The sequence below is a fragment of the Lathyrus oleraceus genome, chromosome 5 (assembly GCF_024323335.1).
Source record: "Lathyrus oleraceus cultivar Zhongwan6 chromosome 5, CAAS_Psat_ZW6_1.0, whole genome shotgun sequence".
Taxonomy (NCBI): domain Eukaryota; kingdom Viridiplantae; phylum Streptophyta; class Magnoliopsida; order Fabales; family Fabaceae; genus Lathyrus; species Lathyrus oleraceus.
This window is the reverse complement of record NC_066583.1, coordinates 572,625,584-572,643,012: the sequence shown is the minus strand read 5'-3', so window position 1 is coordinate 572,643,012 and position 17,429 is coordinate 572,625,584. Positions and strand designations below refer to the sequence as shown.

General features: G+C 34.2%; 1 protein-coding gene across 1 annotated transcript; it reads left to right on the top strand.

The window, feature by feature from the left end:
• Window positions 1-15,375: 15,375 nt before the first annotated feature.
• LOC127083247 (uncharacterized) lies at window positions 15,376-17,027 on the top strand. The gene is made up of 4 exons (XM_051023539.1): window positions 15,376-15,460; window positions 15,548-15,727; window positions 15,904-16,143; window positions 16,579-17,027. Exons 1-4 carry the CDS (start codon window positions 15,458-15,460, stop codon window positions 16,906-16,908), a joined length of 753 nt encoding a protein of 250 aa, XP_050879496.1. The 5' UTR covers window positions 15,376-15,457; the 3' UTR covers window positions 16,909-17,027.
• The last annotated feature ends 402 nt before the right edge of the window (window positions 17,028-17,429 follow it).

Here is a 17,429-nt window from a genome sequence, read left to right as displayed (position 1 = left end):
GACAAGGTTTGTGTACCATAGGTACCCGAGCTTAAGAAGAGTATTCTTCAGGAGGGTCACAGGAGTGAATTGAGTATTCATCCCGGTGCCACTAAGATGTATCATGACTTAAAGAAATTATTATGGTGGCCAGGAATGAAAAAGGAAGTAGCTAAATTCGTCTATGCTTGTTTGACTTGTCAGAAGTCGAAAATTGAACATTATAGATTGTCAGGCTTGTGCAACCTTTGAGTATTCCAGAGTGGAATGGGGTATAATTTCCATGTATTTCATGACCAAATTACCGAATACGACGAAGGGATGTGATTTTATATGGGTGGTTGTTGATAGACTGGCCAAATCAGCTCATTTCATACCGACCATAATCAACTTTAACTTGTAGAATTTAGCTGAGATGTATATTGAGAAGATTGTTAGTTTGCATGGTATTCCATCAAGAGTTTTTTCAGATAGAGATCCGAGGTTCACATCAAGGTTTTGGTAAAGTTTACAAGAAGCTTTAGGCACTACACTTAAGGTAAGTTCTACTTATCATCCGCAGACTGATGGGAAACGGAGAGGACTATCCAATCCTTAGAAGATCTGTTGATGGCTTGTGCGCTAGAACTAGGAAGTGGTTAGGATAGCTACTTGTCGCTGATTGAATTCACTTACAATAACAGTTTCCATTCGAGTATCGGGGTGGCCCTGTTTGAGGCTTGTATGATAGGAGGTGTAAAACACCTTTGTATTGGTACAGATCTGGTAAGAATCCAATAGTTGGACCTGAGATTGTGCAACAAAATGATTCAGGAGAAGATGAAAGCTTCATAGAGTCACCAAAAGAGTTACCATGATAAGAGGAGAAAGGCACTTGAGTTCCAAGAGCGGGACCATGTATTTTTTAGGGTTACCTCGGTAACATGTGTTGGTAGAGCCTTGAAGTCTCAAAAGCTCACGCCACGTTTTGTTGGTCCATACCAGATCTTGTAGAGGATATGATAGGTGGCCTATCGTATTGCCTTGCCACCGCCGCTTACTAATCTTCATGATGTGTTTCATGTGTCCCAATTGAGAAGATACATTCCGGATTCGTCTCATGTGATCCAAGTGGAGAGTTATAACACCCCGAATTCAATTATGGTGAGAGTTATAACACCCTGAATTCAATTAAGTAGGGGAGAGTTATAACACCAAAAGGAGAGTTATAACACCCCGAATTCAATTATTTGATTTAATTGAAATGTTTATGATCTTATTTGAATCGATTGGCATTTCAATTTGTTTATGGTGTGGTTGTGGGGTAAGCGCCCTTGAAGTAACGGTATAGGGAGAGTATGAACTTGGTTTTGGTGTTAGAATTATTAAGAATTTAAATTATTATTGGAATAACATTTTTATTTATTTATTTGAATTAATTAATTAATTAATTAAATAATGAGAAAATAGGATGTGTAGAGGAATTAAGGGCATGGTTGGAAATAAGGAAAATATGGAGATACGAAAGGGAGATAAGGATACGTTGGAGGGTAAAAGGGGAAGAGTCTTTTTAGAAGTAAATAGGTCTTGGAATGAAATAGTGAATTTGGGAACCTACAAAGTCAGTACGTGTTTTGGAGTGTTTGATCAAAAGAGACAAAAAGGGATATCAAAGGCTTAAGGTTGAAGAAGAACTTTAAGGATCAAATGGTTTTTGCTGGAAATCATGTAAGGTGGGAGATGTGCTTTGTAACACCCCGATAAAATAAGATAATTATTTAAATTGAGTTAATAATATATTTATTAATTTAATTAAATAATTGGAATTATTATTATTATTGGAATAATAATTATTGGAATATTATTGGGATTATTATTATTGGATTATTTTTATTATTATTATTGGAATAAAAGTAGAAATCAGTAAAAAGGTTCCATTTGGTAAAAAGAGTTATTTTCACGTGAAAAGGGAAAAGAGACAGAAAAGTGGAAAAGGGCAAAGAAAGCCAGAGAACAAGGGTTGAAGGAAGGAAAAGCTTGAAGCTCAGAGATTTGCCGGATTAACTCAGGTAAGGGGGGTTTATCATCGTTTAATGGGTATTATGGGATAATATGTACTGGGTAGTGATAAACCATTGATTGATCTCTGAATTGGATGATTATGATGAAATTGTGAACTTTTTGGATGAACGAAATTGGGTTACAATTGAGAGGAAATTCGTAGGAATTAGATGCAATAGTGTTAGGATTTGTGAGATCGAATAGGTTATGATTCGTGTTAGATGATATGAACGATTATTGTGTAAAATTGGACTGTAGAAGGTTGAATTGGATAGATCTCGTAGCAGAGAAAGCCATAGCAGATCTGGAATTCTGGTTTCTGGTCATACGCGTATGGCACTAGGCAATACGCGTATGAGATGGCATGGTACGCGTATGGCACTAGGCAATACGCGTATGGATGAGGAAGATGATGTTTTGAACGTAGATTGGTCTCTGTTGGTATGCGTATGGGGAAGTGATACGCGTAGCATACGCGTATGAGATGGTATTACGCGTATGGGATTTTGTCAGGAGATGGGCCATACGCGTATGGGGTTAGGCAATACGCGTATGGGCAGGATTGTGATTTTCCTGAGCTGTTGTTGTGCAGTTTTTAACTGTTCAGCTGAGTAACGTAATTCAGATGATGTATGATATATTAGGGATCATTTCCCGTTGTTTTGAGTAGTATAGGTATTAGTAGAGTGTGCTAATACTGTGTTTGTTATTTGGCATGATATGATATGCTTATGTGATAAAATGCTGATGATGTGTGATGTTATGCATGATCTTGTAAATGTATCAGTTATGTGTGCATTTGTGAATAGACTGTTTTATGGCTTAGAGTGTGAGCATATGTCTATTCCTGAATTGTGGTTGATGATTTAGCATGGCTAGGTGATTAACATGTATGTTGTGGCCTTTATGGTGGTAGCTAATTCCCATGGTGAGGAATTAGTGATGAGTTATTATGGATTGTTGTTGATGTTTGCATGCTAGGTGATTTAGCGTGCATAGCATAGCCCTTGGGGTGGTAGCTAATTCCCATGGTGAGGAATTAGTGATGTGAGTCACTAGGTCTCAAATGAGTGGGACTAGTGAGCTTGGTAGCCGTACCTGGATTTGGTCGGTGAGGTTGAACTATATGTTCACGAATAGTCGGTACCGCATGCATGGAGTCTCATTGCATTTGTATTGTATGGCGTATAATATGAATGGATGTGTTCCAATATTATACGTGTGTTTTGTGGTTGTGTTGAGTATGAGTATGAGTATGAGTATGATTATGAGTTTATGTTGCCGTTGCTGAATGTGTGATATGATTAGGGTGATGAAATGTGTTAATTTACTTAACATTACATGATATTTTATAATGCTTATTATATTGATTGAGGAACTCACCCTTACAACTATTTTTCAGGTAACGAGCAGTGATTGAGTAGGAGCTAGTACTTGGAGTCTAGTGTAGTTCCTTAGTGGGTCATGCTCTGGTAGATGTAACATCGGGAAGGGATGTTTTAATTGTTTTATTGTTGGTTGTTGAACCAGTTTACATGTAATGTGTTACATGTTTTGCATGATTGATTTGATTTCTATCCGCTGCGAATTATGCAATGTTTATTTTGATTAAATAAAGAGCATGACAGTTAGTTTGGTGAATGGTGTGAAGTGATTGTGTGACACCCTTAATTGCATATCTACTCTGATATATATTTGTTGTTTTAATTAAATATTTGGGGTATTTTTGAAGGGTGTTACATTAGTGGTATCAGAGCATCGTTGGTCGAGTCGAGTCGTAATTATTCTGTTTCCCCGTACGGGATAGGTGTTGTGTAACCCTATCAGTACTTATTGTTTTAGCTTATTGGGTTTTCAGAATAGAGATGGCTGGAAGAGGTAGAGATGATGCTGCGATTGCTGAGGCTCTGGGTATGCTAGCTGGAGTACTTGGAGGGAATCCGAATGTTGTGGGAATGGGAGCTGCTCGTCAACTGAGTGAGTTCCAGAAGAACAATCCTCCAATGTTCAAGGGAGCATACGATCCAGATGGTGCTCAGAAGTGGTTGAAGGAGATCGAGAGGATCTTCCGAGTGACTGAGTGTGCCGATAACCAGAAGGTCAGGTTCGGTACGCATATGCTGTCAGAGGAAGCAGATGATTGGTGGGTTGCTACCCGCACTGAGTTGGAATCTGCTGGGAATGTTGAGATCACTTGGGCTGTGTTCAGAGAGAGATTCCTGAGGAAGTACTTTCCAGAGGATGTCAGAGGAAAGAAAGAGATAGAGTTCTTGGAATTGAAGCAGGGCAACCGGTCTGTTACTGAGTATGCTGCTAAGTTCACAGAGCTGTCGAAGTATTACACTCCCTATGATGAGGCTACTGGGGAATTTTCGAAATGTGTGAAGTTTGAGAACGGGTTACGTCCCGAGATTAAGCAGGCTATTGGGTATCAACGGATTAGAGTGTTTTCTGATTTGGTTGACTGTTGCAGGATTTTTGAACAGGATACCAAAGCCAGAGCGGAGAGCTATCAGCAGAGGGTTGATAGGAAAGGCAAGAATCAGAATGATCGTGGGAAACCGTATGCAGCTGGCAAAGGTTTCCAGAGTCAGAGTGGGATGAAGAGGCCTAGTGGGGGAGACTCCAGTGCCCCTGCTAAGTGTTACAGATGTGGTCAGGCTGGACATCGTTTCCATGAGTGTACCAGTGCTGAGAAGAAGTGTTTCAAGTGTGGCAAAGGTGGTCACTTGGCTGCAGAGTGCCGGTTGAAGACTATGACTTGTTTCAACTGTGGAGAGGTGGGTCATATTAGCCCACAGTGTCCTAAGCCGAAGAAAGAGAACCAGTCGGGAGGCAAGGTCTTTTCTTTATCGGGTTCTGAGACTTTTGCAGATGATCGTTTGATCCGAGATACGTGTTATATTAATGGCTTTCCTCTTGTAGCTATTATTGACACAGGTGCGACTCATTCCTTTATATCTTTGGATTGTGCTGTGAAACTTAAGTTAGAGATATCTGAGATGCATGGTAGTATGGTGATTGATACTCCTGCGAAGGGTTCAGTGACTACTACTTCAGTTTGTTTAAATTGTCCTTTGAGTATTTTTGGTAGAGACTTTGGGATGGACCTAGTGTGTCTTCCACTAGTGCAGATCGATGTTATCTTGGGTATGAACTGGTTGGTGTTTAACCGAGTTTATATCAACTGTTTTGATAAGACTGTGATTTTTCCTGAGAATGAGGAAGGAAAGAGTTTGTTTCTATCAGCAAGGCAGGTGAATGAGGTAGTAGTAGATGGGGCAGAGTTGTTTATGCTGTTAGCGACTTTGGAGGCTAAAGATAAACTGGTGATTTGCGATCTAGCCGTGGTGTGTGATTTTCCTGATGTGTTTCCGGAAGAAGTGAATGGATTGCCACCAGAGCGTGAGGTTGAGTTCTCGATTGATTTGGTACCTGGTACTAGGCCGATATCGATGGCTCCGTACCGTATGTCTGCTGTTGAGTTAACTGAATTGAAGAGTCAGTTGGAAGATCTGTTGGATAAGAAATTTATTCGTCCGAGTGTGTCACCGTGGGGTGCACCAGTGTTATTGGTTAAGAAGAAAGAAGGTACTATGAGGTTGTGTGTGGACTACAGGCAACTGAATAAAGTGACGATCAAGAATCGGTATCCTTTGCCGAGGATTGATGATTTGATGGATCAGTTGGTTGGTGCGAGTGTGTTCAGCAAGATAGATTTGAGGTCGGGATATCATCAGATACGTGTGAAAACTGAGGATATTCAGAAGACTGCTTTCAGAACAAGGTATGGACATTATGAGTATTCTGTAATGCCTTTTGGTGTGACTAATGCGCCTGGAGTGTTTATGGAGTATATGAATAGGATTTTCCATCCGTACCTAGACAAGTTTGTCGTGGTGTTTATTGATGATATTTTGGTGTATTTGAAATCTGAAGAAGAGCATGCTGAGCATTTGAGAGTGGTTTTAGGAGTTCTACGAGAAAAGAAGTTATTTGCTAAACTATCCAAGTGTGAATTTTGGTTAGAAGAGGTTAGTTTTCTTGGACATGTGATTTCAAGAGGTGGTGTTGCTGTTGATCCTTCTAAGATAGAAGCGGTATCTAAGTGGGAAGCTCCGAAGTCAGTTTCTGAGATAAGGAGTTTTCTTGGTTTGGCTGGTTATTATAGGAAGTTCATTGAGGGATTTTCTAAGTTGGCGTTACCGTTGACGATGTTGACTAGAAAGGGGCAAGCGTTTGTTTGGGACTCAAAATGTGAAGAAGGTTTCCAAGAGTTAAAGAGAAGGTTAACTACTGCTCCTATTCTGATATTACCGGGTCCGTCAGAACCATTTGAGGTTTACTGTGATGCTTCATTGTTGGGTTTGGGTGGTGTGTTAATGCAGAATAAGCAGGTTATAGCTTATGCTTCGAGACAGCTGAGGGTTCATGAGAGGAACTATCCGACACACGATTTAGAGTTGGCAGCCGTGGTATTTGTTCTGAAGTTATGGAGGCATTACTTGTACGGGTCAAGATTTGAGGTTTTCAGTGACCATAAAAGTTTAAAGTATTTGTTTGATCAGAAAGAGCTGAATATGAGACAGAGGAGATGGTTAGAGCTTCTGAAGGATTATGACTTTGGTTTGAATTACCATCCGGGTAAAGCAAACGTAGTAGCTGATGCATTGAGTCGGAAATCATTGCATATGTCTATGTTAATGGTTAAGGAATTGGATTTAATTGAGCAGTTTAGAGACTTGAGTTTGGTGTGTGAGAGTACTCACAATAGTGTTAAATTGGGAATGTTGAAGTTAACGAGTGGTATTCTGGATGAGATTAGAGAGGGTCAAAAATCCGATGTGCTTTTGGTTGATAAGTTGACTCTAGTGAATCAAGGTCAAGGTGGTGAATTCAGAGTTGATGAGAATGGTGTTTTGAAATTTGGTAATCGGGTGTGTATTCCGGATGTTACCGAACTTAAGAAGAGTATCCTGGAGGAAAGACATCGTAGTGGTCTGAGTATTCATCCTGGGGCTACGAAGATGTATCAGGATTTGAAAAAGTTATTTTGGTGGCCGGGAATGAAAAGAGAAATTGCGAGTTTTGTTTATTCTTGTTTGACTTGTCAGAAGTCAAAGATTGAGCATCAGAAGCCGTCTGGGCTAATGCAACCGTTGGCGATTCCAGAGTGGAAGTGGGACAGTATCAGTATGGATTTTATTTCTGGTTTACCGAGGACAAGTAAGAATTTTGAAGCCATTTGGGTGATTGTTGACAGATTGACGAAATCGACTCATTTTATTCCGATCAGAATGGATTATCCGTTAGAGAGATTAGCCGAGTTGTATATTGAGAAGATTGTAAGTTTGCACGGTATTCCGTCGAGTATTGTTTCAGACAGAGATCCTAGATTTACATCAAAGTTTTGGGAAGGTTTGCAGAAGGCTTTGGGAACTAAGCTGAGATTGAGTTCTGCATATCATCCGCATACTGATGGTCAGACTGAGAGGACGATTCAGTCATTGGAGGATCTTTTGAGGGCTTGTGTTTTGGAAAAGGGAGGTGCTTGGGATTGTTATTTACCTTTGATTGAGTTTACCTACAACAATAGTTTTCATTCGAGCATTGGTATGGCACCGTTTGAAGCTTTGTATGGTAGGAGATGTCGGACGCCTTTATGTTGGTATGAGTCCGGTGAGAGCGCTGTGGTTGGACCGGAGATTGTTCAACAAACTACGGAAAAGATTAAGATGATTCAGGAGAAGATGAGGATTGCTCAGAGTCGTCAGAAGAGTTATCACGACAAGAGAAGGAAGTCACTTGAGTTTCAAGAAGGAGATCATGTGTTTCTTCGTGTTACTCCGATAACTGGGGTTGGTCGAGCTTTGAAGTCGAAGAAGTTGACACCTCGATTTATTGGTCCTTATCAGATTTTGGAGAGGATAGGGGAGGTAGCCTATCGTATCGCTTTACCGCCGTCACTTGCGAATTTGCATGAGGTTTTTCATGTGTCTCAGTTGAGGAGGTACATTCCTGATCCGTCGCATGTGGTCCAAGTAGATGATGTACAGGTGAGAGATAACCTGACTGTTGAAACATCACCTATGAGGATCGAGGATCGAGAGTTGAAGCAGTTGCGGGGTAAAGAGATTGCTTTGGTAAAGGTAGCTTGGGGCGGACCAGCAGGTGGCAATGTGACTTGGGAACTTGAGAGTCAGATGAAGGAGTCTTATCCTGAGTTATTCACTTGAGGTATGTTTTCGAGGACGAAAACTCTTTTAGTGGGGGAGAGTTGTAACACCCCGATAAAATAAGATAATTATTTAAATTGAGTTAATAATATATTTATTAATTTAATTAAATAATTGGAATTATTATTATTATTGGAATAATAATTATTGGAATATTATTGGGATTATTATTATTGGATTATTTTTATTATTATTATTGGAATAAAAGTAGAAATCAGTAAAAAGGTTCCATTTGGTAAAAAGAGTTATTTTCACGTGAAAAGGGAAAAGAGACAGAAAAGTGGAAAAGGGCAAAGAAAGCCAGAGAACAAGGGTTGAAGGAAGGAAAAGCTTGAAGCTCAGAGATTTGCCGGATTAACTCAGGTAAGGGGGGTTTATCATCGTTTAATGGGTATTATGGGATAATATGTACTGGGTAGTGATAAACCATTGATTGATCTCTGAATTGGATGATTATGATGAAATTGTGAACTTTTTGGATGAACGAAATTGGGTTACAATTGAGAGGAAATTCGTAGGAATTAGATGCAATAGTGTTAGGATTTGTGAGATCGAATAGGTTATGATTCGTGTTAGATGATATGAACGATTATTGTGTAAAATTGGACTGTAGAAGGTTGAATTGGATAGATCTCGTAGCAGAGAAAGCCATAGCAGATCTGGAATTCTGGTTTCTGGTCATACGCGTATGGCACTAGGCAATACGCCTATGAGATGGCACGGTACGCGTATGGCACTAGGCAATACGCGTATGGATGAGGAAGATGATGTTTTGAACGTAGATTGGTCTCTGTTGGTACGCGTATGGGGAAGTGATACGCGTAGCATACGCGTATGAGATGGTATTACGCGTATGAGATTTTGTCAGGAGATGGGCCATACGCGTATGGGGTTAGGCAATACGCGTATGGGCAGGATTGTGATTTTCCTGAGCTGTTGTTGTGCAGTTTTTAACTGTTCAGCTGAGTAACGTAATTCAGATGATGTATGATATATTAGGGATCATTTCCCGTTGTTTTGAGTAGTATAGGTATTAGTAGAGTGTGCTAATACTGTGTTTGTTATTTGGCATGATATGATATGCTTATGTGATAAAATGCTGATGATGTGTGATGTTATGCATGATCTTGTAAATGTATCAGTTATGTGTGCATTTGTGAATAGACTGTTTTATGGCTTAGAGTGTGAGCATATGTCTATTCCTGAATTGTGGTTGATGATTTAGCATGGCTAGGTGATTAGCATGTATGTTGTGGCCTTTATGGTGGTAGCTAATTCCCATGGTGAGGAATTAGTGATGAGTTATTATGGATTGTTGTTGATGTTTGCATGCTAGGTGATTTAGCGTGCATAGCATAGCCCTTGGGGTGGTAGCTAATTCCCATGGTGAGGAATTAGTGATGTGAGTCACTAGGTCTCAAATGAGTGGGACTAGTGAGCTTGGTAGCCGTACCTGGATTTGGTCGGTGAGGTTGAACTATATGTTCACGAATAGTCGGTACCGCATGCATGGAGTCTCATTGCATTTGTATTGTATGGCGTATAATATGAATGGATGTGTTCCAATATTATACGTGTGTTTTGTGGTTGTGTTGAGTATGAGTATGAGTATGAGTATGATTATGAGTTTATGTTGTCGTTGCTGAATGTGTGATATGATTAGGGTGATGAAATGTGTTAATTTACTTAACATTACATGATATTTTATAATGCTTATTATATTGATTGAGGAACTCACCCTTACAACTATTTTTCAGGTAACGAGCAGTGATTGAGTAGGAGCTAGTACTTGGAGTCTAGTGTAGTTCCTTAGTGGGTCATGCTCTGGTAGATGTAACATCGGGAAGGGATGTTTTAATTGTTTTATTGTTGGTTGTTGAACCAGTTTACATGTAATGTGTTACATGTTTTGCATGATTGATTTGATTTCTATCCGCTGCGAATTATGCAATGTTTATTTTGATTAAATAAAGAGCATGACAGTTATTTTGGTGAATGGTGTGAAGTGATTGTGTGACACCCTTAATTGCATATCTACTCTGATATATATTTGTTGTTTTAATTAAATATTTGGGGTATTTTAGAAGGGTGTTACATGCTTCTCTAATGGGTGTTAAAGCATGTGGGGTAGATGGAGGAACCCTTAACCTCCTTAAGATTGGGCGTTATAAATCTCAATTCTGATGTATGTGGTATAGTTATTGATTGTTTGATGAAATTAGTGTGGAGTTCATGTACCCGATGTATTCATATGTTTTATTTTGATGTTGTTGATCATGTGATGACATTAATTGATGTTTGAGGGTTTTGACCTTGATTGTGTTATTGGTAATTTAGAGATGATGAGTATAATGATGTGTTGTAATATGATGTTGATTCATGAAAATTATGGAGTAGATGATGAACTAGGAAGCTATAACCATGATAAATTGGATTTTATTTGATGAATTTTCGTAGCATAAGTTTTTGGCACATGAAGGGGTGTTTGAATGGTTTAAAAATTTATTTTTGGGAAAAATTCACAGCATGAGTCGACCTATGAAGGTCATGTGTCGACACATGAAGGCGGCACATAGGACATAATGTATAGGCTTTAAAAATGAAGCATATGTGCCGACTTGTACTCGTATGTGTTGACACATAGGCAAATTTTTCTTCTATGTGTCGATCTATGTATCGTATGTCTCGACACAAAGACTTCCTTTTCACTTAAAAACTTATTTTGTCAAGCATGAAACATTTTCTAACTTATTTCAAAATGCTTATAGGCTTCCCAATGCTAAGTTACACTCATAAAAGTCAATTGTCAATTGTGGAGATGCTTATGATGACTTGTTTGATTAGTTAGTGAATCGTTACATTTAATACGATGATGTGTTGTTGTTTTTGGGTGAAGTGATATGATTGATTCCCGTTGAATCATGTATGATGAGTTGTTGCTATTTGTTGATATTATTAACATTATAACTTGAAATGATGGTTGCATGATGAATGATGTGATGCATAAATGATGAGATGTATGTGGGGATCCTTTTGGTGAACCTTGATGTGTTAATGCATGTTAATTGAGAGTCATGCATCATGGTGTATGCACTTCGGTCATGTTTTGGTGAGCCTCGATCCTATGATGATGGATCGGGTGTGAGTAACTAATTACTATTATGGGGGATTAGTGAAGCGTTATCTATGGTGATGGTAGCGATTTGGTGTGCTCCGGTTCCAAGAGGGAATCTGATCCTATGGTGGGGATCGGGGAGCGAAATGAACCTGAGTGTTCATATTTAATACCACGTGTATTTCGAGTCGGTGTTGAGTATATTGCATAAGTATTGCATTTGTGTTGGTTGTTGGTTGATGTGTTGTTGGATGAGAATGCTTAGTATTTTGTATTGATTGAGAAATGTGTATGATGATGGTGTTATGCGATAATTTACATCCACTTGTTTTCACAGTTAATTATTAAAGTGTTTTCTCACCCCTTCTGTTTGAATATTTCCTTTATATGGGAATCGTGCAGATACTCAGGAGTAGCTTGCTGTAGTAAGTAGAATGTAGCTCTTGGAGTGACTTCCTATAGTTGTCGTTCATTTAGTAGGATCTTTCTCTAGTCAATATAACATCGGGCTGAGAACATTTGTTTTAATTTCTTTTGTCTTGTTGAAATTGTTATTTGTGTTTGATGAGGTTTAAAATGGTAATGAGTTGAACATCGTGACTTTTATTATTGCGTTATGAAGTTTGAAGTTATTAGATTTAATTTCCTGAATTGCGATTATTAATTGTTTGATTGATTTGGTGATGATTCTGCTGCGATGATGCTCTAAGTGAAGGTGAGCAGACGATGACAAATGTTATGTGATATTTTATAACCCATGTTACGGAGCAGGATATGTTTGTGACGTGTGTGACACCCTATGTGATTGTGAGCTTTATTAACTTATGCGTTAAAATAGTATGCGGGGTTTAGGGTGTTACACCTACCATAAGAGGTATGACACGAGGAGTCATTTTCATCAATTTAATTGTTCTATAATATTTCATTTTATCTTCATTCCATTAATAGACATGCTAGAAAGTAAAACAACAAAGGACTATTCAATAAAAAACTGATTCCCCATGTTACTCAACAAAAATGATATGTCTAGTCTTTTTCAAGTCGATGTCCACTAGCTAGTGCGTCTCTATGTACTGCTTCCCTTGTTTCTTCATTGCCGCATAAGAAGGGAAAACACCATCAACTAGCCTAAAATCTCAAAGAAATTTACCAATTTCTTTTTCCGGTAAATATTCCTTTGATGGTAAATCTTTCCTTTTATAAGCATATGATCATGAATATCCCAAGAATTGACTTTGACTTTGAAAAAGCGTGTGAGTGGTTGTGGGAGGCGGGTAATGGAGATGTTACGGTCTCAAAAGAGTTCTAGAGATATTTTTTTATAGACAAAAAAAAAGTTATTTAATAGTAAAAAAGAAAAGAATTTTGACGCTTGGATTGCGAAATTGCAATTCGAATAAAAAATAAAATGATAAATAAATAATTCAATTTAGATTTTTATCCTCTTAAATAATGTCCTACTTTTTGTTAATTTGAAAGGGTTTTGGGAACCTCCGCATGTAATTTTTATGTTTTACGTGAAAGTTTTATCATTAGCTTTATTGATTCACTTTCTCTTTTCCTAAAGAAAAAATATCAAAGAAAAAATATCAATACTTTATCTTTTCCTAAAGGAAAAATATCAATTTCCAATTAAAAAAGTTATTTATACGAACAATTTTTTAAAATTTAAATAGTAAACTTATATTAAATTAATTATTTTACTATGAATTTTTCTAAATAATAATAAAAGAAAAAGACTTTTTTTTAAATATTAGAAAGTGTGTTATGTTGGTTTCCACTAGTGGTGAAGAATAGGGTATGTTAACTAATAATGGCTTCTTAACACATATTTATGTTAGAATATGTTTTTTTTAAAAATATAGGTTCTTTTATAAATCTTTTTAGTTAAAAAAGACTAAATCACTGATAAAAAGTTATTTTAAGACTATCAATTTGGCCTATTTAAATAAATATGAAATAACGTTATTGTTATTATATTATATTTTATACTTTAAATTAAAATTTGAAAATAAAATTTATTTATCTTGAAAAACTTATGAAAATAAATTGAAAAAACTTTATGAATAACTAGCGTCTAAACGAGCAATACCATGCCCGTTTATCCGTTTTTTTAAATATGCACACGCGTCAAAATATAAACATAATTTTTATTTGATTTTAATTTATATTATTAATATATATATATATATATATATATATATATATATATATATATATATATATATATATATATATATATATATATATATATATATATATATATATATATATATATATATATATATATAAATAAATAAAGGAGATAGATTATTTTGGACTTATCTATTTTCATTCTCAATTTGTCTTTTAAAATATATATAATTTATTTAATTAAAAAATAAAATATTAATAAAAATTTATAATTTTTAAATATACATAACTACCAAAGTTAGTTTTACAATTTTTCACAATCCTCTTAAAATATATATAATAGAAATTATTATTGAGATGGAAGTTACATTTTGAGAGGATTGTGAAAAATTTGCAAAAATCAACTTTAGTAGTTATGCATATTTAAAAACTGAATTTTTTATTAATATTTTGTTTTTTAATTAAATAAATTATATATATTTTAAAGGATAAATTCAGAATGAAAATAGACCTACCCAAAATCATCTATCCCCTTTATTTATATATATATATATATATATATATATATATATATATATATATATATATATATATATATATATATATATATATATATATATATATATATATAATGAATTAATTTTATAAATTCTCTCAAATAAATAGTATCACAAAACTTATATTAATGAATAAACTCGAATAAATCAATAAAAATAAATATTTAATTTCATTAATCGTTTAATTTTTTAATGCATTTAACATTATTTGAATTGCTTACTTATAAATTTTCAAATGAGATAGATCTTCAAATATATTAATAGATCAATTATACATTCGAAAATGGTAGATTCTAATTTAAAAAATATATTTATTCGAAAATGGTAGATTCTAATTTAAAAAATATATTTATGATGGATTATAGACCAAACTTTTGTCTTGAATCTTTTAACATACAAAACTCAAATTTGACAAAAAGTAACTTGACACGGTCTACACTCAAATTTGAATTTGATAAAACATAATTGATACAGGACACCCCTAGTTCCAACAAAACTTTGTTTCTTCAATTGATATTTAAAGAAATGTATAAAATTTTGGTTTTTATATTTTAAATAAAACTAAAATTTTAGTACTTTGATTTTACTTTAATTGATTCAAGTTTAATATTACTTTAAAGTAATATAAAAAAAGTCTTTTTTTTACTTTAAAGTTATTGTGTCTAGAGTTTCACATTTTCAATAAATTATCAATTTCATTTAATTTAATAAATTTGTATTTTTAAAAAAGTCTTTTTTTACTAGTTTTTTTTAAGTCAATGTTAGTATGTTAATTGTTAATTTATTATTTTATATTGAAGGAAGGAATTAAACACGAAGTCATGTTTATCACTTCACTGCTTAACTCTTCCACCTTAGCCACCAAGCCAACCATTTCTCTAAAACCAAATTGAATTTCTAGATGAAGTAATTTGGACCATTTGATCTTAATTATATGACTGTGATGCAATGATTTATTTTTTTAACGTGATTATTTGATTTTAATTTTGAAATACACGATTTTAATCAAACAATTTCATTTATAAAATACTGGAAATATAAAGCAGTCAAACAATTAAAATGAATTTGTATTAATCAAATGGCTCATAAAATAAATGTTTTGAAAATGTTTTATTCTTTAAAATTATATTGTAAACTTTAAATCTAGATCATCAAATTTTAATCAAACAGTCATAATTTGTCTAATTATCTTAATTTATATATCTTCCTAACTCTTATATTAAAGAATTCGAGTCCCTGCAATTCTATTGGCCAACCAATGAAAAACTCTAGAAACTTTATCACTATATAACTCTTTCTTTGTCAATTCCTATTCACCATATTTACTAAAACATTTCATCCTTGTCTCTTTTTCTCTTCAAGTTTTTGTCTAAAATCAACTTTCAACACATTTGCAAATGGTAATGTATACTTATTTCAATTATAATGCCAAGTTAAATTATTTGTACTATTTTTTTATATTGAAACAATTGTGTTTTGTTTTTAAGGATATGATGTTTGTTCCGTGGTTAGAAAAATTGCTATCCATTACTACATTTTTTACCGTATGTAAGATGCATCCAGACGAGCCAAAAAATGAGTGTAACATGTTTTGTCTCGAGTGCAATGACAATCCGTTTTGTGGTTCTTGCATAGCGTCTGATCACAAAGATCATCATGTGATCCAAGTGAGTATTTTTTAATTTGATCTTTAGATCTATATATAAATTCTCAATAATCTATATATCTCTTTCTGTTAAATACAAATCTCTTCATTTTATTTTGGTTATATCGTAGCATCTTTAATAATTATTATGACTTTTATATGAAATTTTTAACATTTATATTTGAAATCATAAATTAGATTCGAAGGTCGTCTTATAATGAGGCAATTAAGACCAGCGATATATATAAGCTCGTTGACATCCTTGGAATACAAACATACATAATAAACAGTTTTACTGTAGTATTCATTAACAAGAGAGATCGTAGCCAACCGAAGAGGAACAATGTTGGTAAATTTGGTTACATGAGCGATTCTCTTTGTAAGATTTGTAAAAAAAGTCTAGTGGATCCTACTTACTTCTGCTCTTTGGCGTGTAAGGTAAATTGTTGATCCTAATCTTATTTTTATTTTGTAATATCTCTTTGATAATGAGTTTGAACATTGATCAATAAATTTTATTTAATCGATAATTTAATTTGTGTTTGTACTTTTTGATACCTAACTTTGAGCAAGTGTTTCCCGTTTCCCTTATACGAATAGATTTACAAACTATGGGATTGCGATTTTCTTTTAGTAAAACAATACTTCTTTTACTTTTTTTATTTGTTTATTTGTTTGAATTTAAAAAATAAAATAATACAGTTAAAACTAAATAAAATTGAATGTAAATTGAAATAAAATTATAATATTATTTGAATACTTTTTTTACATAGACAAGAGGTAAATAGATGTCATAACTTAAAATTGTATTTCTTTTATTTCAATAATTTTTTTATAATTAATTTTTGTTGCATTATTTGTATATGATCCAAGTTTGCATCAATAAAAAAGGATGGAGGCTTTTCCGTAAGTGCCAAAGAGAAGAAAGAATTGGAAGCTTTGTTAGAAAAATCGATCAAGGCAACACTATCAAAAGAGAAGGCAAGCAAATCGAGCAAACAAAATCAAAAACGAAAACTAGATGAAGCAGGCGTTGCTGAAGAAAATGATCAAGAGAAAGAGGAAAAAGAAGAAGATACAAAAAATGTTGGAGAAGATGACAACAACAAAGAAAGTGTGATTCCGGTCAATCCTCCACCAATTTCAAAACGCAAGCCTAATTCAAGGAGAAAAGGAATACCTCATAGGGCACCCTTTTTTTAAGGCCGCTATCAAAAAATATAAATAAATTTAAATAATATCATGTCATAGATTTCTTCTGATTGACATTTATGCTATCGTGATAATAAATTTTTTATGAATATTTGATTAGTTCAATAATACTTTTTCGTGTTTAGATTCATTAAATCAATATTTTAAACAAGTCATATTTTCTTTAATCTATAAATAAGCGATTTAGCAAAAACAATAACTAAATTTTATGAGAAAATAGTTTATTTATATATACAAGTTACCTAGTATCTTCTAAAATATTCTTTATATACAAAAATGTAAACTAGTAATTAAAAATTTTGTTTAATTTTTATTAAATCAAATGCATTTTATTGAAAATTCAAACAAAAACAATTAACTATTTTAATTTCAATTACATATACACCCTCTAGCTTCTTACGAAAACATAAAAATTAAGGAAGTAATTATTTGGATTTATTAATTATTTTTGAAATATAGTTTTATGTGAAGTTATAAAACATTAAAGGTCAAATATCTTTTCAGGAAATTGT